Raw genomic sequence first — 24664 nt, 5'->3', positions numbered from 1 at the left:
TGTATTATCACATCTCTCTAAACACTTAATATGAAGTAAAAGACTGGAACTTGTCATTCCTACATATCTCTTTGCCCTTTTATTAATTCAAGGCTACTCTGGTCCAAAATGATATATTATTCATATTGCAAGGTTGAACTTATTTTCAGGCAAAAGCAGCATTAATATTATAGGATATGCGTCTGAAGAAAGGACTGGAAATTTGTAGAGATAGAGCCCCTTGGAAATTGATGATTTCAAAGTATAATTCTTGTAGATGGGATCTTCTCGTGAGCAAAACTCCTGCTGGAATCAGCACAAGCTCTGGATGCCTGAGTCCTTACTCAGTCAGTGTTGGACTCCCCATGCTGGTTGGCCAGGTAGGGTCTGTCATTCCCTGGTATGGAGGGAAAGGTTTGCGTGTGCAGGGGCTACCCCCTTTCAGGACTGAAGAAGGTCAAACCACATTTTGCCCAACTCTGCTGGAGCTATGGGTGATGAGGCCATTGCTCCCCTGGGTGTGGAGGTGACTGGCAGAGAGGAGCTCAGGAAAATGTCTGGGGACCATCCCACTGCCTCTGGAGGAACTGAGGGCAGGCAGAGGACACACAGAGCAGTGAGCCCTTTGGGATTGCTCTAGGAGTTCCTTCACCAAGACCTGTGCCTCTGTAGGGTTAAAAGACCTGTACCTCTTCAGGGTTCAAAGGGAAATTGTCTTTCTTCTGTCAGTACCCTGATGTGGTATGACCACTAGAAGGAGGGGGGAGTCAGCCCATCATGGTTCTACCATGGATGCTCTTTGGGGCTTGCCTGCATTCCCATCAATGTGCAGAGTGTATGCTGCAGTACTTTGATGTTTTAAGAGGAGCTGGCTGAAGCGCAGGCATGGATGGCAGAGGCAGAGCTTTTCTGTTCTAAAAATTGCTCTAAGCCCCAAAAAATCCAGGCTCCTCAAAGTTTTCTGTATGGTGCCAAAGCCTATAAACTACTGTTTTCCCTGGCCAAAGGTGTAACAAAAGCTTCCAGGCATAGATGGTTGCAATAGAAACTGAAGGGAGGGGGTGAAAGGAGGCAAGAGGAAGAAAAAAATAATGCAAACAAAAGGAAGTTAAACACCTCCCCCATACCCTCTCTCCAAATCCCAGAGATATGGGAGTAGTTATTATGAAGGAGGTTTGGTTTCTAGCAGCTTGATCTTTGCCTTTGTGTGCACTTGGCTTTGTGTGCATTGATGTCCTGTTGGTAATTACCATTCTGTTGACACCTGTATTCACGATGACACTCCTATATCACATTTTCATCACAGTGTGAAATGTCTCTCTCTTTGCTTTTGTTTTGTTTAGTACCATGAATTTAGCCCAGAACTGAAAAAAATAGACACTTCTCACAACACACAATGGGTCATTCATAATCTTGCAGCTTAGTTACTGATACTATCTCAGTGCTTCCATCTTTCTCCTTCCTCCCACCCCTCTTTTTAAGCAGACAAGGTTTTCCCTCAACAAGCTGATGACAGAATAATTTCTCCAAGTTGATTGTTTGCCCCACATGGTCCTCTGGAGATCTTCATACAAGTGGAGAGAAGCAGATCAAAAGGCTGCAAGAAAAAAGAGGCAGAGGAATGAAAAAACCCACCATAAAGATCCTGCTCAGGTTTCAGTCTGATGATGAACAGACTTGTAAAGTATTCTGAAACCTGTCAAATTTTCCCATCTAAAATCCAGACCTATTTTTAAAAGAATTTTCATAATGAGTGTTTCTTTTCCCCTATCCACAGGCTCAGAGCATTTTCTGAAAAAGTTCTGCAGGGCAGACAAGTCGAACACTTGATCACATGCAGGAGCACAGGATAGATGGAGTACAGCTGACTCAACAGCTACAGGGGATTTGGGTAAGTGCCCACCATGTCAGCCAACTAGAACTTACTTTGGTAAATGTCAACTTATTTGTTACTTTTTAAAGAAAATTCTTACCTTATGACCTGTCAGACAAATTTAACCTCACTGGGAAATCCCAGTGGGACCGTGTTGTGGAAGAAGTGTGCAGGGAATGGCTAATGAAAACATGAAGGCATTTTAGTATACAACTGTGAGAAGAGGTGATAGGTCTTTTTTTTCCAAAACTTAGCTTTTATCTGGAGGTACCCATGAGAGACTCATGCTATTAATATGTGGGGAGGAAGGTTACAAACCACTTGCAGTGTTGAGGCTGTGAATGTATGTCAGACCCGCTCAGGTTGCTTTCAGGAGAGCTACAATCAACTGCTTGAAGGAAACAATGTTATCCACCTTGTGGTTTCAGTCAGCCTGTTCCCACAATCGTTGCATTGATGGAGGAAAACTTTGATAAGAGAGAGTTCTTATCTGGCTCCACTGCAATCGGATGACATGGGTTTGCTGATTGTAAATTACATTGTCTCTGGGCACAAAGGTGACGACATAATTGCACCACTTTTATTTTTAAAGTAATAATAATGACAATATATTCTTGAATGAAGATAGTAGGGATTTGAAATAAGTCTTCAGTTGAGCTGATGAACTGATACGCTCCAAATTGCCATAGTTAATATAATTGCTTTGGGTACTGAGAGGGAGGAAACTTTATCATGGTCTAAGAGTAGCAGAAGATAGAAGTGTTTGCTCTGCTTGCATACTCTTGATCAAAGAATGTTTTTATCAGTGTATGGTGTTTTGTTTTCTTTCAGCTAGGTCTTAAGCAGTACCCCTCAGACTTGTTTTAAAGGTTGACTTGAAAATTACTTCAAATCTTGTTTTAAATCCAAAATGTCTATGAGACGAACTTGAAACTTCGTGAAAGAGATACCCATAAGCAAATACTTCCTATTTCACAACAGAAATAGGCTTTCTTCTTCTTTTTAAATATAAATCTGGGAATAGTGTAAATGCTTTCGGATTTCACAATGTTTATGAAGTCTGTGGTATTACATACTTTCTTTGACTGAAATATTATCAGCATTATTTACTGGAAACTTGTTTAAATTTTTATTATTTGATAGGGCTCTACTACACTGCAGCAGTACTCTACTGCCTAATTTCTGTTCCTAAAAGTAAGGATATTGAAGTCATCATGATGGCATAAACTGTTGCTGCTCTTTGTCAGGGAAGTCTGATTTTACTGGTGATTTTTCAAGCTGCAAACAGATGGCTGCAGTATGATGTCTACTTACTAGTGACATCAAGTGTTATTAACTGAAAATATATATTCATATTGCTCTCTTCAAAAGAGTAAAAATAGTAATTAAGTAGAATGACACTCATTTGGATCTTGATCTGTGCATGTCAGTGCAGGGCTCTGGGGGCAGGAAATAGGATTAATAGTTGTCTCATCACTACATCAGTGTGTTTGACTCCAGACCATGGTTAGAGGCAACTGAAAAGGCCATTAGCTTGTGATGACTCTTCAGTGGCCTATATCAACTGATCTGATAGTCTCTGTAAATCTGCTAGCTGATAGAACCCCATAATGATCAGTAGTCTGAGAAGGAAATTTGTAGACTGAGTGTGCATGTGCTGAGAATGTATTTCAGCCTAAGAACAACCTCTTTGTTCCAGCATTTAGGAATATTTTTTGTCCACTCCCTGTACTGGGAACTTGATGTGCCTGTTGCTCTTGTGTTTCAGTCCAAGATAATCCTGGATTCGCTTATATTTCTCTGTGATTTACAAATTGCAATCTCACCAATAAAAGTAATAGAGGAACACAGCGTAAAACAAATGCAAGAGTTTTGGCCTGTTTTTTTATCACTATTGGCTTAATTAGCTCATGCCTTCAAAAAATAACACAGTGTGTATTAGAGATACTTGTCTATGTAATAGCCAGTCTAAGGTGGGTGCTATGTGGCTGGTGGTTACCTGACGGTCCCTTGTTTGTAATTGAGCAATTTTAACTGTTAGCTATAGAATTTTTTTTCTTGTTTGCAATATTTTGTAGCTGAAGTGAGAAGTGAAAAATCCAAAATGACTGCTAGTTTTATGATGCGAGTCAGCTATGCAGTAACTTTAATAGGAAAACTATCTGTTTTCAGGAACTTTATGTTCTTGGCATTTCATGTTGAATACACTGAAGTTGCCCTAAAGAATGTGACTTCAAACCCACAGGATTAAAGAAATGCAGAGCTAAGTACAGCAAGTTAAACTATGGATTTTCATGATTAGAAGGAGGCCTTGCTTTGTCAAGAAACACCAAATTCAACCTAAAAGGAAATTTTCAGATCACTGCAATAGTCTTTGTATTTTATCTTGCTTGTTCCACAAATAGCTGTTCATTTTTTTATGCTTTAGTAATTGTTTTACTGCAACAGTCTGTCCCTTTGGAAGAAGGTATTATTCTATTATGCTATTTTTATAAGTCTCTTGGAAGCATTTCATATAGTCAAATTCTTAACTTGACCACTGTTTCTCTTACCTTGTAAATATGCAATCAACTTAGTTTCTTTTTAGACCAGATTAAAAAATTCTTAATGCATCCAAGATTTGTTGTACCATTGACAGAAGACATGTATACCATAGCACATTGTTTAAAATTTTATTAACGTTTTGAAGTGTTGAAATGTACATGTCTCTTATTTAACAGGTTATTGACAGTACTGTACACCAATAAAATTTTTCTAGTCTTCTGGCAGTCAAAAAGAGTTTCAAGGGGAGTTTTGCCAGTCCAAGGCTATAAACTAAAGCTCTAGATGGACCTATACTAGTGTGTACCTCTTCAATTACACCTTTTGCAGATTTTATATGTTACAGAGCACTGCGTGGCTGTAAGGCTTCTATTATTTATCCAACATACACATATGATTCTCACTACCAGCAATAAGATTAACAAAAAAACTGAACTGTGTCTTCAGGAACCAGACTTAGGTTTTCAGTCTTTTGGCGTTAAGCAGGGTTTAGAATGGTTATTTCACTTCAGTTCTTAAGGAAGCAATGGATTGTTTCCATATTACTATTTGACAATCTTGAATTTCAGTTGCCCACATAGTGTACTGGTCAAAATTTGATATCTTGCAGGTGTCTGGTGAATTTAATGTGACCTCCTTTTGTAGAAAGTTCATGTCTCTTAGTTTCTGTGAAAGAGATTCTTGTAAAAAGACAGGAAAAATAAACCATATATTTAAAAAAGAAAAAAACTTCAAAGATTTGTTTTAAAAAAACAAAACAAACAATCAAAAAAAACCCCAACAAAAACAAACACCCCCCTCCAGAAAAAAAAAAAAAAACAAAAAAACCCCCAAAACCAAAACAAACCTGCAAAAATTTGTTCTCCTGTCTAATTTTCCTTAAAGACTGTAAGCACCTGGTTGATTCATGAAACATCTTGGCATTTGAGACTTTAGCTATGATTTAGTCCTCATCTGGTAAGGTTCCTGTTTAGTTCTGATTGGACGTTTGATTAAGGAAGATCTCCAAGCTGTGGCCCAACATTTAATTAGAAAGCTGATATAGAATAGAGATAATTCAGGACTCTAGTTTTTAAATATCAAGAACTAAGTGGAAAAATGACTAGCAAATAAACGCTTGTAATTCTAAGACCAGATAATTGATGCTGAAGGCAACTTCACACCTGACAATGTGCATGCATTTAATTTGTGGTCTTTCTTGTATATTCTGCAACTGCTCTTTGTATTCTAAATAGCTATGAGAGAGATTAGTTTACTTATTTGAAACAAAACTATTTTCCCATTGTGTCTGTGTGGGAATCAATTTCGGTATATTCTAGGGTGCACTGATTACTGTTCTTAGTTTTATTATTTTCTCATACATTAAATTATTACATTTATTATAATTCTGTGCTGTGTGCCCTCAAATACTGTAATTTTGGCAACATACAGTCTGTTCCCAGTTTTAGCACAGTCATGAGGACTTTAGTCTTCTTCTTAGAAAACTGCTGGCCATCAAGACATATGCACATACCTCTGTGTGTGTATATTTGTCATGAACATATGCGAGTGAATGCCTGCATATATATTTTTTTTTCCAGCCTTGCAGGTCTTGCTTGGTGTCAGAAATGGGGTGGCAGTATGGAGTCTGAAATCAGAAATTTGTGAGAAAATAAATGTTCTGGTTTAAAGTCTCAGGCACCAAAGGTTATTCACAAGCAGAGGAAAATTTTATAGTTGAAATGTGTGTTTAAGTTCTTTGCATATGGTGTCCTTTTTATCTGTAACAATCCTTTTTTTTTTTAAAAAAAAAAGAGGAATTATCACCATTGGTAGGGTTGTCTTCAAAACATACACTGTAAAGATCCAAGTCCTATTTTATTGGCATCAGAAGAGCCAAGGAGATAAAGTGCAAGGCAGTAGTGAAACCATGATCTTGATTATTCGTTACAATGGGATGTACAAGTTAAAAGTGAAAGTTGTACTGAAGAAGATGAGGCAGAGAGGTATTCTTGTGGTTTTGTTCAGTGGGTTACTTTTAAATTATGACAAATTTCTAGAAGGAAATCGGTTGTGGGAGACCTGACAGCAGTACAGTTTATGTATGTCACAACTATTCCCAACTTTAGTGCAGATGGAGAAGCAAGTGTGGCAGTAAGACAAATGTAAATCAAAGAGACAAATTACTTCATTATTAGATGAGCACTGACATATATAATGATAATTTCAAGTATTATTAAGAGTAAAAGTAGTAATGTCTCTATTCCATTACTTGTAAAAGCCTAATGTACAATTCTAGAGAGTATTTAGGCAGTTACTAGATGTACGTGAAAATATTTACAGATGTTCTGCTAGCTTTTTTATGTGCTTATTGCATCTATAATTTTCTTTCAAAAGCTTATATTATGATTATTAACTGTTGTTTTAAGATTTATCCAGTCAGAAGGCAAAAAGGTCACCATATTATTTTGCAGAACTGCCACAATCTGTGAATGAAAACTAGAGAACAAGCAGTAGATTATAGGATGTTCTCATAAAATACAGGATGAATTAATGAAATAGTGTACTCTGAAGTCAGAATGGGCTCTTGGATGAATGTCAGTAAAAATGTAGTGCTGAATCAGTATATGCTGTTCACAATGGAAAATTTTGAAGAACTTTTGGAAGAGGATGGGTGAGGAAGAGAAATGAAGATTAAGCGAGAAGAGAGGAGAGAAGAGGTAATCTGGATAGGTCAAACCACTGCATGCTCATGAAACTCAGTTCTGAAATTGACTGCAAAATGGCTTTTGCTTAGATCATAAACATTTCTACTCAGAAATTTTGTGCAGGTTTTCTGATATAGTGAATTTTATGTAAGTTGGGATAAGGGCTTTATAAAATGGCAATTAAATTGAGGACTGCGTGTTGCAACTCTTACATCTTTATACTCTTCATTGATATGCAGCACAGAACAGTGAGACCTGCAGTTGTGACCAAGTGCTGAATATATATATATGGGCAATTCTGCTTCAGCAAAGATTCATATCCTGACTATTTCAGCATTCTGGAAGTTTACTCTAATTTAATTACATTGAAACCTAGTTATCTGGAACTGTTTTTCCTTTGGGTTGATTGTTTCAGCATTCTGTGTGAACCATGGTCTCTGAAATTATTTAATTAACAGCGTTTGGCAGGTCTTTAAATCTCTGACTATCTCTTTGTCTATACACAGCCTTTCAAATTCTCCTGTTCTGGTAATACTTGAGATAGTCATCATAGGTTCTTTTTGTGTTAATGGAAGTCCTGTGCATGGATTTTTACCTCCACCCCCAAGTCAAGGGAAATGATGGTTCCCCTGCTAAAGAGAAAATACCTTGCTGGGAAGAGATCCTTAGGTGGACAAGTAGAGATACAGATATTTGGAAGTAAAATTATTTAGGTGACTATGAAACGATTTTTTGAGGTGAGCATTCAGTGAGACTAAGTAGTACACTTTGAATTTGTAAACAGTGCTCAGCAGTGCAAACCACAGATGAGGGTTATGTTAAAATCTCACTTGTTCTGAATACAGGTAGAGAACTAACGCTATAAATATTTAATGTCTTAATTTAATTTTGTTCTTAGTCATTTTCTCTGCTTCCTCTGAAATACAGCAGCAGAAGCTGAAGTTAATAATTAAAATTTTAGAATTTATTGTGAGTTCTGTTTTTCATCTAAAATAATAGCTGCAGCTTTGTCAGTGTCATCTTTCATTAAATTCTTTCAAACTGTTTCTTTGGTTTTGGTGTTTTTTTTGGTTTTTTTTTTTGGTAGCAAAAAATACTGTGGCAGTTAGAAAAGTGAAGGGAGATTTAGATCTTGGTAAATAGCCCCTGATTTATATCATTGTAATGGACATCAGAAACCAGCTCATATACAACAGAACAGTAATAACCACTTTATCAGTGTAACTGCTGTACAAAAAGAGGTAAAGTTCTAGTACACTGGAGAAAGGCCAATTTCTCAAGGGAAAAAATGTTACTTTCAAAATGAAGTATGAACGTTCATAATAAACAATCAAACATCACCTTACTTCTCCATCTGAGAGCAATGGAGAGGGTGAGGAGTTCATGAAAATACAGAGTCTCATAGCAATCCGGCTTAAAATTTTATCTTATTTCTTATGTCTTCAAAATTCTTCATCAGCACTAGCTGTAAAAAGTGCCGTGAACACAAAAAAAAACAATGGAAAAGAAGTAGAAGGTGAAAGAGTGCTTTCATTTAGCTCTATATTTACCTGAAACTTAAAGGATGTTGCATTAGTGCTATGAGTTGCACTTTGAGTAAGTTCTGCAGAACTTCCAAGCCAAACTGCTTTTGGAGATAAAGTTATAACCACAAAACACGCATGCTTAGCAGGAAGTTGGCATTTCCAATTCTCCATTTTTATTCCATGTGCTTCCGAGCAGAATTACACTGAAGTGAGTAGAGCTTTGGACGTGCCTTTGTCTTGTAGTAGAGTTTGGTTCAGTGTTCTGTAGTTGGCTTGTTGGGTGACAGAGCACTTGGGACTGTCCTCTCTGCATCTGTCCTTTAGCAGGAGGCTTTAAATCCCAGCATTGTGTGCTCTGTGATCCTGGCTTGAAAACTAGTGGAAGCCTTTGAGCAGACTTGAACTCAGACCTCTGTGTAACCATGAAAAATCCAGTTAAGAGTGAGGGTTTGTCTCAAATCTTCTTTCTGTGTTCTGTTGCCAGCTCTTCTGACAGCTGCTTGCCATGCCAGATATGGCTGCATTTAGGTGTGCTGTCCACTTGGAGAAAGGAGATGATCAGCATCTCCATAGTCTTAGAGAAAGCAAACCTAAATTTTAGAATTGCTCAGTTCCTGTCTAGGCAAATGGAGAACATTGCCATGTTTGAAGTCCTCATCAGCAGAGATAATTACCAGGATTATAAAATCTTACAAATAATAAAAAAGAAAAACTAACGCTTGGATTTATGGACCACAAACTAAGTATTTTAGGATACTTTTGACAAAAGCATGAATCAGATGGTTTTTTAGTTGCAGTAATTACCACAGATATTACATCTTGGAGTTTTCCTCCCAGGAGGATTAATTATTCGAGATACTAGAAATTCATGTGTTCTGATTTTATGGTCTGGTTGCCAGATACAATTCAAATAGATGCCAATGTCTGTGCCAACTCCATACCTAAGCTTAGTGTAATTGCACATGTGCTTTGAAGAATAGGTTTTTAGCAAATAGGTATGAACTGATTTTTATTCTAGGACCTTGAACCTGAGAATTGCTCAGTATGCCATTTATCTGTATTGCTTTCAAAGATTTGGCTAAAATAAAACTACTGTTCTACAATGTCTTTCTCAAAAAAAAACGAACAGTGAAATGATGAAGAAGCTGTTGGAATTTAAATATTTAAGCAATCATAATCTATCTCTCTTTTTGGCCACAAGTTATGATTAAAAAATGTAGATTTTAATAGAAATTGCACATTACTCACAAGTAGAGAAATGAGCCCTGCTGCCTGTGGCCTCTTTCCCATAAACTTGTGAGCTTCATTCCCAATTCCTTTGCTGGAGACCATCACCTCCCGAGTGGTTGAATGTCTGCAGTAAGCATCTTTAACACAATGAACAGATGTGTGTAATAACCACCTAATAATGTTTTGCTAGGTTTTGCAATGGAACAGGTATGGTTACTGCTCCTGCTGACGATTAAAGTGCTTTCAGTGACTGCTCAGTTCAATGGATACAACTGTGATGCTAACCTCCATAGCAGGTTTCCTGGTAAGTGTTTAATAGACTTTTTTCCTAATGGCTTCTTTATTGTCTTGGTTCAAAGCAGTGCTTATTTTTAAATACAGAACTTTAAATCTGTCTGAAGCCTGAGGGTAGGACTCCACATTGAGTATTAACTATCTCCCTGACAATGAAACTCATCTAATGGTGCACTCTACTTTCTTTTAAACTGCACAATGGGTCAAATTCAGCCCACTAGTAATGAATACAACTCCCCTCACACAAGTGGGGCTTGACCTGCTTTTACCAGAGCTCCATTCTGTCCTAGAAGATCACCAGAGGCTGTGCTGTTGGAAATGTTCTCTATTAATTTAAGAGTCTGAAGCTTGTAACTGGGTTTTCTTTTGTGTTTTACCAGGGTAAGAGAGCATAATTGTGCCCTCTTAGTGAAACAAAGAAATATATATTTTTTGAGAAAAATGAAGTGGAATGCAAAGTTCAGTGCCTCACTTCAGGGTTAAGTGTTTGGTTAAGGACAGGTGAAGCAATGGATGTATCTATGTATGATGTACGCTCATGCCTTTGTGATAAAAAGGGAATTAAGTAATTTGGGGGACATTGGATGTCCAACTGTTAATATAATGAGAAATAGAAATGAAATTTCAGTTTTAGTGACAGGCATATCAGGGTTTACTCAGCTAAAGAATCTTTTTAGTCACTGTTACATTGCTTTTCCTCTCTGTCTCAGTTGTTCCCTGGATATAATAATAATAAAGTCTGTGAATATTGGCTTGTTCATGTCTTGGGTTTCTGAGGTAGCAACTGAACTGAACAGTATAGCGATGAACTCAGTGTAGTATTATGCTGTAATACCTTTCAATGTTATTGCTTTCTGAATAATAATAATAATTTTGATTTTTGCTCGATGAGGATCAGCTATTTTATTAAACTTAAACAGACTGTAGGCTTTTCTCTGACTTGAGTGTTCCCTGTGTTACCACCACACTGCTAGGTGCATTGTTGACATAAAGACCAACAGTGGGTTTGATCCTTTTTCGCTTAATTAAATGAATATGAAGAGCAGAGAAATAAGATGTGCAAAGATCAAATATGTTGCATCCATTCCTGACAAAATAAGTGTTTAACAAAGTATTTCACAAATTCTATGCGAAAGTTTTACAGGCTGGGCTCAAAAGTAACGGTGAATTGTGCTCACCTGCCTCAGATCTACCTTTTGCCATTTTTCTTGTAATTGTTTTTCTGGTTCAGGCCTATTGCAAGTATTGTAACAGCTAGTAGATGGAGGCTTAGATTCCTCTTGCTGTGCTTTTAAATTTTTTTTCTGCTCATTTTTTGCACCAGCTCTGTGACAAGGTTTTATATTTGCAATGTGAAACTCATTAATTGACTCCAGCATTCATTATGGGGATTTAGGTTATAAGAAAGGGAAGGGTCATATCAGATTCCATGTCTGCCAGATCTCATAGACTCAGGAAAAAATCTGTTTAGATTACAAGTAAACAGATTTTTTTTTTTTTTAAAGTAAATGCTAATCCCAGCACACCCTCCTGTAGGAGCTGAGAGCTAAGTCTTGCTCTTTCTTGTTTGTGATCTTAGGCTGTAAAGATTCAAAGGCTGGAATTTAATTAACAGTCTTACTGGTGATTTTTGAGAGCTAGGGAATAAAAATAATTCTGTTTCTTAGCCATGCATTTGAGATAGAGGTAAAAGCCAAAAGATCTTTTTGTCCTCAAATTTGACAGGTGTTATTTTAAGTATACAGAAGGGACTGCTATGTAATTGGCTGAGAGTAGTTGAGCTTGAGTGAAGTGAGGCTGCTCTGTTTTCTGGGATGAAGAAACCCAGAAGATGGGTCAGAGATCCTCTAGAGGAGAAGGGGCTTGCATCTGCTACACTTGCTTCTCCAGTGGTCAGCTCAGGCTGTGTCTTTGAGGGTGCTGGCCTCACTGCCTTCAGACTTCAGACGTAGGGGGGGTGGTGAGAGAGAGGTAAAAAAGATGAATGTTTCAAAACAAGCTTCCTCCTGGCTGAAGAAGAAAGGGCTCCCTCCACAGAGCCAGGTTATGGAAAGGATTTTCTTCCTGTTTCTTACTTGTTCCAAACAAGAAAACTTCATTGTTGAAATTCTGAACAAGTGGGGAGAATGCACTTCTTTGCTGAGGTCTGTGGTATGCAGATACCAGAGAAACCATTGAATTTTGAAGTTGTCTGCTCTTTGAATGCTGTGAAGAATATAAGTTGTTTTCAGCAAAGATGAGAAATTAAGCCTTCCTAAAGAAACCTTGGAGCTCATCCATTTTTCATTTATTTGTGCTTTTATCATTCATTGCTTAGGTCACTCTTGCATAGTAATGGTGCTGCATAAGTAGGATGATAAATAATCAGGCAGAACTTTTGTTTCTGAGGTTTGTTTTAGAGTATAGGTCTGCAATAGTCAGCAGTGATGAAAAAACAAAACCCATACTTAGTAGACTGAAAATTCTGTGATGTTTTATACTGAAAGCAAGATGGGTTTTATAGAGCATTAAATAAGGTCAGATCCTGCTGTCCTTCAGAGAATTGTCTGGAGGAAAAAGCTTTGTTGCTGCATTGCAGTAAAGCACAGTTATTTGAAGATTTTTGGGAGATGGAGCCTTATCAGTCTAGCTTTCCTCAGATGGTAAGCACACAGTTTTGATTCAGGGGGTTCTTGCCGTAAGAACATGCTGAGACCTTAGTAGAAGCTAACAAAATTTTGCAGCTCTTTTGCACACACTATGCATTTTAATTCACTATCAAAGCAGTGATTTGATTAAAGAGGAGGCTCATGCAGAGGAGTTGGTTTTGAACTATAAACGTCTTTGCATCCCTCTTCTGGTGGAATGACTTTTGTCAACAGTGTTCTGTGACAAACTCTTGTCCTCTACAGGTTTTTCACTGCTCTGGAGTGAGTCTTGGCAATATGTGGAAGGGTACCAGAGCAGAAGCAGGCAGTCAAGCTGTCACCCTTTGGCTCAGGTTGCCACTGCTCTGTCCTTGATTCAAGATGGTGTCTCTTGCTGTAGTATCTGCTACTTGAGCTTTACTCTGTTTTGCCTGTGACACCCCTGTGATTACTGTTGACTGAAGACAGTATGTGTGATTTGAGACCCAAAGAAGCCAAGTGCTTTGCCTGTGTGCAAACTGAGACAAAAAGGTTGCTAAATTTAAAGCCTCATCAGCTGGGTGAACTAACCTTCAAACTATTGTTTCTCTCTCATTCAGAATAACAGAAGCTTTTACTTCAGGAATACAATTTTTTTGTTTAAACTTATACAGATATAGGAATAATATTTATCTTTCTAAATTCACAAAAAAAAAAAAAAAAAAGAAAAGAGCCAGATGTTTAGTATGTAGAGGAACATTAGATACATTTTCATACAGTGTCAGATTAGTTTCTGAACGAATAATGTTGTTTTAATTCCAGAATGGACTAAGTTGGCAACAATACTTCCTTGTAATACTTGTAAAGTATTAGGCAGAAAAGGTTAAGTTTGGGAAGGTCATTTATCCTCCTGTGTAGCACAAAGGTTGTTTTCGTACTGTATGCTCTCATTTCCTTTCGTGTCAAATGTGAATTTTGTAAGTGGTAGTGGTACCTTAACAGATAAAGTAATATCCTGCTTCTCAAGAGGCTTGAAGGGAGTTATAAAATTAATCGAGCTACTTTGTTAGATCGTGCAATTTGTTACAATCTGACACTGCATTGGTCCAAATAAGTGTAAAGACTCACTTTGCCACTTGCTTTTTTGTTCTGTTCCCTCTACCTTAGTATACTCATTAAATGGATCATAACAATCCTCATGAAGCGAATACCAAGGCATACTGATTCTTGATCTTTGCACGTTATGTTAGTGGAATTATGTATATGCATAAACCAGGAGACTTTTTTGCCAAATCACTTCGCCTCCTGTCTTGCCTCCACTACCTTTCAGCCCCAATTTATACCCAGTGAATAACATTTATCACCACATTAGCTCAGGACTGAGTTTAGCCTTTTATTTCCTGCACTTGATTGTTTTGGCTTTAAAGTCACTGTTAGAGCTGTCTAAATTAAACTGCTTGTGTTCCTGAATCAGGGGGGAAGAGCTTGTTCATTGTAATGGAGATTTCATTTCCTCTCTGTTGTGACAATGCAATGAAACAATTCATTTCAGCAGACTTAATGGTATAGTATTGACTGAAGTTGTTCTGCAATTTTTAATAGCACTTAACCTTTATGCAGATATAATAAATGAGTTGATATATAAAGGAGTAATGTCTGTCTTTAACACAACACAATATGTCTTTTTGGTAAAGCAGTAGGGGAAAAAAAAAAATAATACCCCCCCAATCAGTTGCAGGCAGAGAGGACATTATAGAAAAGCTATGTTTTTGCTCTAAAGCAAAATAAATTGTTGCTTGTGCCTATATCCTGGTCTGGAGCTTTTCCACTCAAGTACATAAAAATCTTCAGAACTTTTGAACAAAAGGTAAAATTAACCCAAGAAGAGTTTTGTAGGTTTTTTTGGCATAGTTAAAAAATTGATCAGTTCCAACAGTTGCTGTCCTCTAGGTCTCTTGTGTTGTCATAATGTACAGAATGAAAGATTGCAACATACTTTGTAGTATCGATCATTGTCTTTCAAGAACCAACTGATTTTTCATTAAAGTCAAAGTTGGTGTTTTTTAAAAAAAACCCAACCACAGCTTTACAGGTATCATAATAAATTACTTTGATATGCTCTTGATTGTACTTTCAAGCCTGCACAGCCCTTGACTACAGCCTCATACAAAGTGAACTCCAGGTACACACTCCCCCAACCTCCAAGCCAGATTGGATTGGAAGGCACAGCTCAGCCTCCTGAGCTTCTCAAAATTGCTGGGAATTTCTGTTCCAGAAGGGGAGTGTTTAATCAGAATCCAAATATTTAACTACTTACTGGCTTCCACTCCACTGACATGTTTTGATTTACTTTTGTGCTACTGATAGGTTTGTTGGGGAATTTTGGAATAATGGTTTTGTTTTGTGCTAGATTGTGTTACCTTATTAATTCCTCTTGTGTCTTTAGTGAAATTGTAGAGTCAAATCTGTTCTTCAAATAATGCGATTCTGACCTTTATATTCCTATAGTTTGCTATGACTGTGGTATAAAAATTGATTTAATCAGCATTTACAATACTAGACTAACTGCTACAATAATTATATGGAGATTAGTTGAAATGCATTTGCTTACAATACCTTTCCCTGGATTTTTTTCTGCAGCTGAACGAGATATCAATGTTTTCTGTGGAGTACAGACAATTACTATGAAGATAAATTTTTGCACAGTTCTTTTCTCTGGTTATTCTGAGACAGATCTGGCACTGAATGGGAAACATGGGGATGCCCACTGTAGAGGTTTCATCAACAACAACACCTTTCCAGCAGTTGTCATTTTCATCATCAATCTGAGTACTTTGGAGTCCTGTGGAAACACACTAGTGGTAAGACAAGGTCAAAGTGAAACTGCAGCATGGCTGTTTATGCATAGGATCAGGTGAATGGCCTGGACAGTACTGTGTCCTTTACCTACAATGTTTACATTGCCTTGCCCAGCTAGGAATATATTGCATACATCAAAGAAAACCAGAGAAAGTTTGTAATTTATAATCTTGATTATCAATGTGAAGATGTGGTGAGACACACGCTTCTAATTAGAAGGTATATTTTTCATTTGAAATATATTTTCCATATTTCCATTTTTAAAACTCTTGCTGAACATGCCTTAAACTTTGCTGAAATTTCTCAAATATCCACTTAGAAAATCAAAGTAAAACGTTCTAAAGAGTGGGTTAGATAAATAAGAGTTATAGTCTGGGTAACTCCTTCCATGGTCTCATGAGAGCAGGTTGCTGACAGATTGACTGATCTTGTGAGTTCTGCAATAAGGCAGTGAATGAATGTGCCAGAGGGCCCAACCCACATTAAATGCCTCTGCTAGCACTGCTTTGAGCTCTAGCACTGCCTTGGAAAATCTTAGCTCAAAATGGAGCTGCTTGGCAGCAAACTGAATTTTTCAAGCAAATTTTGAATACTTGACACACACAAAAATGCCATCTAATCAATGCACTTGGTTTATGACAAAAAAGTCGTGTGTGGACCTGAAGTTCAGATGAACTGATGTTCAGCTCTGAACTCTTAGTGCACAGCCACTCAGTCTTAGGGTGTTTCACCTTGTGGTGTGACTTCAGTGTCTGCGTTTATGTGGCTGTTTCATACATGGGTAATGCCCATCTTTGTTCAGCTAATGACAAAATCTAGTCCTTGGCTGTGAGTGAGGTTTTGGGACCAAAATTTGATCCATGTGCCTTTAAATTTTGTTATTTACCAGTATAATTTCATTTTCTTCAGTGAAGCTACCTCCCTCTGAATGGGGGGAGAGTAGGAAGTGAGGTTTGAAACCAAGGGAGAGAACAGTTGTACAGTTTGTGTGTATATTGCACTGTACCTACAAGCAATGATGACTTGTGTCAAAGTATCTATTAATAACTTTGAAAAACAAGTATAAAAATATTTATTTTTAAGGCTTATGTTCTATCTGGAGTTCGTACTTGCACTTGATGACACCTGCCAGGTTTTATGACAAACCCTGTTTTCTGCTGCAACAGTTTTGTGAAAGTGGGCTTAAACGTTGGATGTGTTCTGAACCTCTTTGCCTCAGGCTGAGTTTCCTTTTAAAATTTCAGTGAAAAACAGTTTGAGAATTTATTTTCCCAATTTTCTTGAAAAGCAGCAGGAGAATCTGCTAGAAAACAACTTTTTCCTGTTTCTGTGGGGTTGGTCACATTATAAACTCCCTGAACTTACTCTTTGATTATAGTTGTAAGACCTTGATGTTTAAAAAAAAACAACCAAAACCAAAACACTCTGTTAAGTCCAATTAATTGGAGCTCCCCATGAAGCCCAGAAGGCTATCCAGGATGCAAAGACAAAGTAGCAGCTGCTAAAAATATAACCAAGAATTCTCCTCATCCTCTTTGTTTATGCATACTGTGCCACAAAGAAAGAGGATAAAGAAGCAGGGAGCATTTCCTATCATGTTCCCTACACTGGACAATCCTGTGCATTTCTTGGCTGTGACTCACAGCAAAGCCCTTCAAACTCATTTTCAATAACAAGAAAGGAGAGACAACACTTCAGACAGAATTCAGCTAAAACTGACTGAAGTACAGCAAGACACAACCTTTTATTTTTTGGGGGATGGGAGGTAAGAAAGCTAAACAGAGCTGTGGCTGGCTATACTATATTAGTGTTCTAACCTGTGGTTTTTGGGAAAGAAATAGATCTTAGAAAGTTTTATTTTTATAATTTTTCTGACCTTTAGGAGCATACTACTGGCAAACTGTATGGGTGCATCTTTTTTCAGGACATTTTTTCTGTGGCCAAAAGAATCAAAATACTTGCTGTGAATCTTGTGGTATTTAGTGCAAAATATTACACCTCATGCACACCTCAGGATGATTCTTCAATAATGACATATCTTTTCAAAGAACTGGGTGTTCTGAAGCTATTGAAAGTATCTGTTTTGCTGATAGAACTATACAGAAGAAATGGAAGTCCAGTGCCATGTAATTGTTATTATGTGCCATGCTAATTATTATGTATGTGCCTACTGAGAAAGTACTTTGTGGTGCTTATCTGCTGTTTTCAAACCACCCTCTTACTCAGATGAGTGGCCACAGATGGAATGGGGCTGGGCTGCTACAAGGAGGAAAGGATGTCCTTCAGTCTTCTGGAGAGCTGCCTGTTACTGCTGGCTCTGCACACTCTGAGCCTGAGCCACACAGCAGAGCGTGTGTCCAGAGAGTGAATTAGGGATGCCTTGGCTGTAGGATTGTGTTCCTTTTCAGCTCTTGCATTTCTGACAGGATTTCTTTACACATAGTTCATAATGGTATATACATGGTTTGGGGGAAATAAAAACCAGAACACAAGGAACATGTTATTTAACGAAATTAATTTTGGAAGAATTTCCTGAAAGCACCTCTGGCATGCTTAAAGCATCTGTGTCATTAGGGATCTTTTGTTCCACGCTTAACTTTCTGATAATTGCTGTTTTCTGTCTCCCTCAAAAGGTATCCTCAGCTCGAGGTATCAACGCTTATGGAAATACCTCAGTGGTACAGATAGGTAATGTTTCAGGCTACATCGATACACCAGACCCACCAACGATTATCAGCTATTTGCCTGGGCTTCTGTACAAATTTAGCTGTAGCTATCCATTGGAGTACTTGGTTAACAATACCCAGCTTGCTTCGTAAGTGTGCTTTTCATTTCTGTGTTTCCTTCCCATCTTTCTGTAAGCCCATCCGAATCTATGCATTGCAATTTTGAGCTGTGCAAGAGTGAAGGGAAAGGGAAAAGCACTGAAGGAAGAGGTGATGCAAAGGAAAATTCTGTAGCATCACTGTATCAGATAACATAGTCTATGAAGAGCGACTTATATAATGCAAAACTTACTTAAAATTCAGATATTCTGATGACAAAATGGTAGCAACAAAATAATAAAGGGAATTCTTCATGAAAGAGTTTGTAAGCATGCAAGTATAGAGTGCAAGAAAAAATATTTCAAAGAGTAAAACTTGTACATCATGAAAACTGGGTTCTTTTTTGTCACTTTGCCTCTCTGCTAATTATTTTTCTGATTCATGTTTTCAACAGTATCCATTACTTTCTGCATAGCTACTGTTCTGTCAATGTTTCCACTATAAATTTCTGTTTCTGAAGTTTACAACCCAAGTGTATAAATTAACTCCTTGTGACATAACTTGAGGGTTTTTTTAATGATAATAAACACTGAAGTATGTAAACACAAAAAATAAGATTTCTTTTCATGATGTTTTTGGTTTCTGGTTCTTTTGTAGGTCATCAGCTGCAATTTCTGTAAGAGAGAACAACGGTACTTTTATCAGCACTTTGAATTTACTGCTTTATAATGTGAGTATAAAATACTGTATGACCTGGACTAAATCCATCTCTGCACTATGTGAGTGCAAACTGGATTAACAGAGCAAAATATAGACTCCTCTTCATCACTTGCCATTCCCTTCTCTTTCCCATGAGTAACCAGGCCTTTTATCTGGTCATCTTTCATTTCTGAGTTCCCTTTTCCTTTTTGTTTGCACGTACCTATTGTCTTGGATTTATATGTCTGGTCTTTGAGAAAACAGTCTTTTTGTCCTATATTTATGCAATTCCTCAATTTACAGCTCTGGCTTTCAGAGCTGTTGTACCATATGAACAACTTTCAGGTGGTTTACCATATGAATAATCAGTTGTAGCAGTAATAATAATAATAATCATACTCCAGGTGCATACTTGTGTTTGCATTTTTTATGTATATGTGCATATGTATGTGCATTTTTCTCTATGTCTGCATGTGTATATGGATAGGTACTTCATGCTCAAACAGGGAGTACCCTGTAGAATTCTGTAAAAATATCCTAGATCTGGTCCCTTAGCAATAAAGTGTAGCACTTTTGCTGCAGTATTTTTGTGTTCATGCCTTAGAGTGTTTTCATCGTGTCTATTTGTAGAGAAGGATGTGAGATTTGTTCCAGATCTATAGCCCACTGCACTTGTTGCCTCATTGTGTGGACTTACAAGAATTTAAGGGTTAATTTTAACAGCTTTCAACTCATACTTCCACATGTTTTAGATAATTTATCTTGAACATGCGTTATTATGAGTTTTTACCATGGATATATGAATGGTGACAGTAAAACATGAAAAATGCACAGAACTCTACTTAACAACATTGATCCTTGAAATTATATTTTTGTGTTGATTAAAATTTTTATTCATACATCTTAAATACTTGATTTAAATATCATTTTTTCCATCTATCAAGCAACATTTTGTAAATTATGAATCTGTTTCGGGCTTTTTGCATTATTGTTCATAGCATCTTGACACTGAATTATAATTCATGCAACTGATTTAAAAGTCAATGTTTTATGCTTTGAATATAATGAGCTTATAAATATTGCAACAGGATATTTTGCAAAGGCATGCCTTAAAAAAAATCATGTTTGTTTTACAGAGCAGAGCTCCAAATAATAACTTATAATCTGTTAAAATGCAGAGTATTCTTCCTTCCTTTTTAAATAAACCTGGGACAAAAAAATGGGGCAAGGTGAGGGTAGACAGAGTTTTCAGTCAACACAAGAATTGATCACTACAGTTTGCTACCTTTCAGAGACCAGCTCTGAACAGAGTCAGGTATAAATGCTATTAAAGCCTGTAGTGAACACATTTTTCCCTCAAATATCACACGCCAGGCTGAGATTTCATCCTCCCTCCCTACAAATCTACCACAAATGGTGGTCTCTTATCCTTCTGCTTTTGGTCATGTTACACACACTAGTGAGCAGCACCAGCACCAATAATGCTGCTAAGGCTGGCAGACTCAAGTGATGGATACACTCTGCTGGGTCACATCTTAGGGCTGGGTACATATTCAGACAGCTCATGCACTGCCTGTGGTGCAGGGCTGGGGGTGTCTCTCAGGACACCCACAGTCTTGTGAGCTCTGATCCTGTGGGCTCACTTGGTTCTGGTTTGGGGGGGGCCTGGAGGCTCCTGTCCACCCATGCTCTTGGCAAAACCCTGGGTGCCCATGTGGCTCCTGACTTTGAGCAGCCATACTTGGAAGGTTTAGCTCTAGTGTTTTGTCTGACATTGACTCTCCATCTTCTCAGGTCACATAAATCTTCCCTCACAGGGTGATGTTTACATTTAGTTTGTATTAGCCTGTGTTAGTGTTAGGAAAAATAAGAGGAACAATTATGATAAACTCTGAAAGAATTTAAATGGGTTTTCACAGAGCCTTGGTGATTTTAAGCCTCCCTGTAAATGTCTGTCTAAATGAAAAGCTATTCTTTAAGAAAAAAAAAACAAAACAACAACTACAGAATGTAATAGTGAGGGACTTGCTGTAGACTTTTAAATCAGTTGGCAAAATCTGACAGAGCTATGTATTAGGGAAATTTATAATTATTTTTAAAGAAGGCAAACTTACTTAGTCTCACTTGAATGGATCTTCAAGGACTTGCTCTGTGTATGTTGCAGAGCTGATCTGTGCATGCGTATGCACCTACCAAGGCCTTGGATGCTGCAGAGATTTCATACTGGGCATGCTGTGAATTTTGGCATTGCTCCCTTTGCCAAAGTACTTGATTTTATGTGTTTAATCCTTATAGCTGCTGCACTTGGTCTTCCCTGCCACACTGGGCCAGGTCAAAATTCTGTTTAACAAAATTTTTCTTACGTATTGCGTGTTTCTGCCTCTCTCAAGAGGTTCCAACATGCTGATTCCCTGTGCTTTCTGGATTAGCAACCTATTTGACTTAGGTAATGTTATCAGTAAGTGCATTTTGGTATGCTGAATTAACATCTGCCACTCAGATCTATATCATGGCATTGTTGCTAAAGTGGCATTAATGATTCAGCCTTTGAACAAGAAACTAATAAAATAATCTATGTCGTAGTGTATGAACAATTCTCAGCTTCTGTGTTATATACAGATTTCTTGAAAGAACACTTTTGCAATATTAGAATTTCAATGAAAATATTTGTTACTTGGGGCCCTCAACAATCCACCTTTCACAGAAACTAAATTTGGGTAATAGAATGTGTCTCTTCCCCCATATTACAGCTTAGGGTATATGAAACCTGGTGGCATTACCATCTTCACTAAATCAAATAACCTTAGCAGCCTTCTCTGGGAAAGGGTTAACTGCAACAACCCAGTTAATCTACTTTAGAAAATGTCAGAGGCTGCTACTTCTGCCTGTAGGCACTGGGACTTGCTGAGATGTCAAGGAATGGTACCTTGTCTTTAATCAGTGATCCAACAACATCATAGAATGTTTGTTTTTCAGGATTCAACCTACAGCCAGCAGCTCCTTATTCCAAGTACAGGTTTACCTTTGAAAACCAAAATATATGCAGCTGTACGAGCAACGAACCTTGATGGCAGGTACCATAAAGGATGATATTCTTTTTCTTGCTTGCTACTCAGCTCTTGGTGTTGCAACTCTTCTGCTTTAGAAGCAATTGTTTTTCCTCATATCCTTTTGTATGTTAAAGCAATTACCAAGATAACCACTGCCCTCATTTGGAGAGTATCAGGTGTTTGGTGGTGAGTACATATCTTGCCACTGACCTCGTGATAGTTTTCCTGTGTTATACTTGAAATCCTATATTGCTGTTATTTAAGAAAGGGACTTTGTAAGGTCAAGTGAGAAACTCCAGGGATTTTAAAGGTAGGACGGTTTTGATTTCTTGTTCTATATGGCTGTGACTTCTGAGACAAGGTATACAACATGAACTGGTATGGTGGTTGACAGGTCTAAAACCATATGTTGGTTTTAGGTGGTACAATTCTGCTGATATGGGTTGCTGTTTAGTTTTGTAAGTTGTGGAAACAAGCAGGTAATATATTGGAAATGCAATATGACTTGTATTCGACCTGTTAAATACAGTAACTTGATTTTAATGTAACAGCCTGCATTGTCAGTCTGTACACTTGCCTGTTCTTACTCTCCACTCCTACTCTTACATTGCCAGTTCCCCTAATCTATCACTTTGCTCCCTGTGCAGGTGGAATGTTTTGATGGACTATTGTTACACCACACCATCTGGTAATCCCAGTGATGATCTTCGATACGATCTTTTTTTCAGGTAGGTCCTGTGCATACTCAGTATTTTTTTCGTTTGTTTTTCCTCTAAAATACTGTAATAATCTCTCCACAAGTAGTGTTCTATACTGTCTAGAAAGTCTTAAGCAATATTAGCAGGGAGGGCCAAGGGCTTGGCTTACGGATAACATGTCAGGACTTATCTTGTTTGTGAACATAAACATAAAAGCAAGTGCAAAGTCGTAAGAATTATGAAGGTAGAGAAGCATATATGTAAAATTGCTCTACTAGAGATACAATAAACACCCAAACTGAATGGTTAAACTGGCCTTTATTTTAGGGAAGATATCCTTGTGGTGAATGACACTGATATAAAATATCATAGACTCCAGTTCAGGAAAGCAGTTAAGCAAATAATTCAAGATAGATAGATGATCCTGCTGCAACTCCCAGTAATAACATTTATTTGAATTGGAACTTTATTTGAATTGGAACTTCAAAAAACATCCCGGCAGTATCTCAGATTAAATTTTATCAGTGACAATTGCTGGAGAAATACTGTCTATGTTTGGAGTTATCTGTCTATTCTGGTTAGCATACCTGATTACTTTTTGCCTCAGGTCCTAAGTTTCTTTTGGTGCTGGAATTAAATTATACCTTGGTTTTATTTGTGGTGTTGCAAAAGAAAAGATAATGCTTTTGTAGGAATGCATCATCCCTCTGTACTTGGGTCTGGTGAGGCTTCATCTTGAGTGCTGTGTTCAGTTCTGGGCACCTCACCATAAGATGGACATGGAAGTGCTGGAGCGTGTCCATAGAGGGGCAGCAGAGATCGTGAGGGTCCTGGAGCACAAGTCCTGTGAGGAGCAAGCTGGGGGTGTTTGGTCTGGAGAGGAGGAGGCTGAGAGGAGACATTATAACTCTATGAAGCAAGGAGGGAAACAGCCTCTGCTCCTTAGTGAACTGTGATAGGACCAGAGGGAGTGGATGGAAGCTGCACCAGGGGAGGTTTAGGCTGGAAGTTAGAAAACATTTTTTCACTGAGAGGGTTGTCAGGCATTGGAATGGCCTGACCAGGACAGTGGTGGAGTCACCATCCCTGGTTTAGTAGTTAGATTATGGTGTTGATCAAAGGTTGGACTGGGTGATCTTAGAGGTCTCTTCCAACCTAACACATTCTGTGATCTGGGTGATTTCAGCACAGCAGCCCAACAGGCAAAATGTGGCTGCCTATGTTGGACCTTAGGGCACTGCCTTCTTTTCCCAGGAGCTAATGCACTGAACTTGCTGCCTAAGTTATGTTATTCTCAGCTAAGAGCTTTAAAATGCTAATCTTAGAGCTGCTCATCCCAGTTTTAATCTTCTCTAAAAAAACTAGCTGTGACAAGGATCCTCAGACAACTATAATTGAAAATGGCAAGAGCCAAATGGGCCGCTTTTCCTTCGAGGTGTTTCGCTTTGTGAAGCACAAGAACCAGAAGATGTCCACGGTCTTCCTTCACTGCGTGACAAAACTGTGCAGAGCAGATGACTGTCCCTTCCTTGTGCCAGTAAGTTTCAGTGGATGGAAGCTGCTGTTAGCTGAGTGGGTATAAAATAGGCATATTAGAATTATGCTACCTCCAAATGCTACAGAAGGTTGGATGGCATAAAATGAAGGTGACTCGTAGAGTCTGAAGTAAAAATGTTTTTTTGTGTCTGAAGGAATGTAAAACAACTGATGAAGAACAGAGCTATGAATATTGCCTTCTGGAGATAGAATAATGCTAGACCTACAAAACACAGATTATTGAACGTGTGAGAAATGACCTCTGAGTTTTGGTCCTTAATTTTTAAAAGCAACAACTCTGAGGCAGCTTCAGAGATTATA

At 37.9% G+C, this 24664-nt stretch overlaps 1 protein-coding gene across 1 annotated transcript in view; it reads left to right on the top strand.

Annotated features, from left to right (window-relative positions):
• Window positions 1-996: 996 nt before the first annotated feature.
• The window catches only part of ZPLD1 (zona pellucida like domain containing 1), a 31235-nt gene continuing 7567 nt past the window's right edge, over window positions 997-24664 (top strand). The window contains exons 1-8 of the mRNA XM_071758073.1: window positions 997-1870; window positions 10027-10140; window positions 15377-15597; window positions 18229-18410; window positions 19018-19090; window positions 22036-22133; window positions 22757-22837; window positions 24173-24344. Coding sequence (XP_071614174.1) covers window positions 10035-10140; window positions 15377-15597; window positions 18229-18410; window positions 19018-19090; window positions 22036-22133; window positions 22757-22837; window positions 24173-24344 — 933 coding nt within the window. The 5' untranslated portion in view covers window positions 997-1870; window positions 10027-10034. The remainder of the gene's footprint in view (window positions 1871-10026; window positions 10141-15376; window positions 15598-18228; window positions 18411-19017; window positions 19091-22035; window positions 22134-22756; window positions 22838-24172; window positions 24345-24664) is intronic.

The sequence above is a fragment of the Heliangelus exortis genome, chromosome 1 (assembly GCF_036169615.1).
Source record: "Heliangelus exortis chromosome 1, bHelExo1.hap1, whole genome shotgun sequence".
NCBI classification, from domain to species: Eukaryota; Metazoa; Chordata; class Aves; order Apodiformes; family Trochilidae; genus Heliangelus; species Heliangelus exortis.
This window is presented reverse-complemented; position numbering and strand designations above follow the sequence as displayed.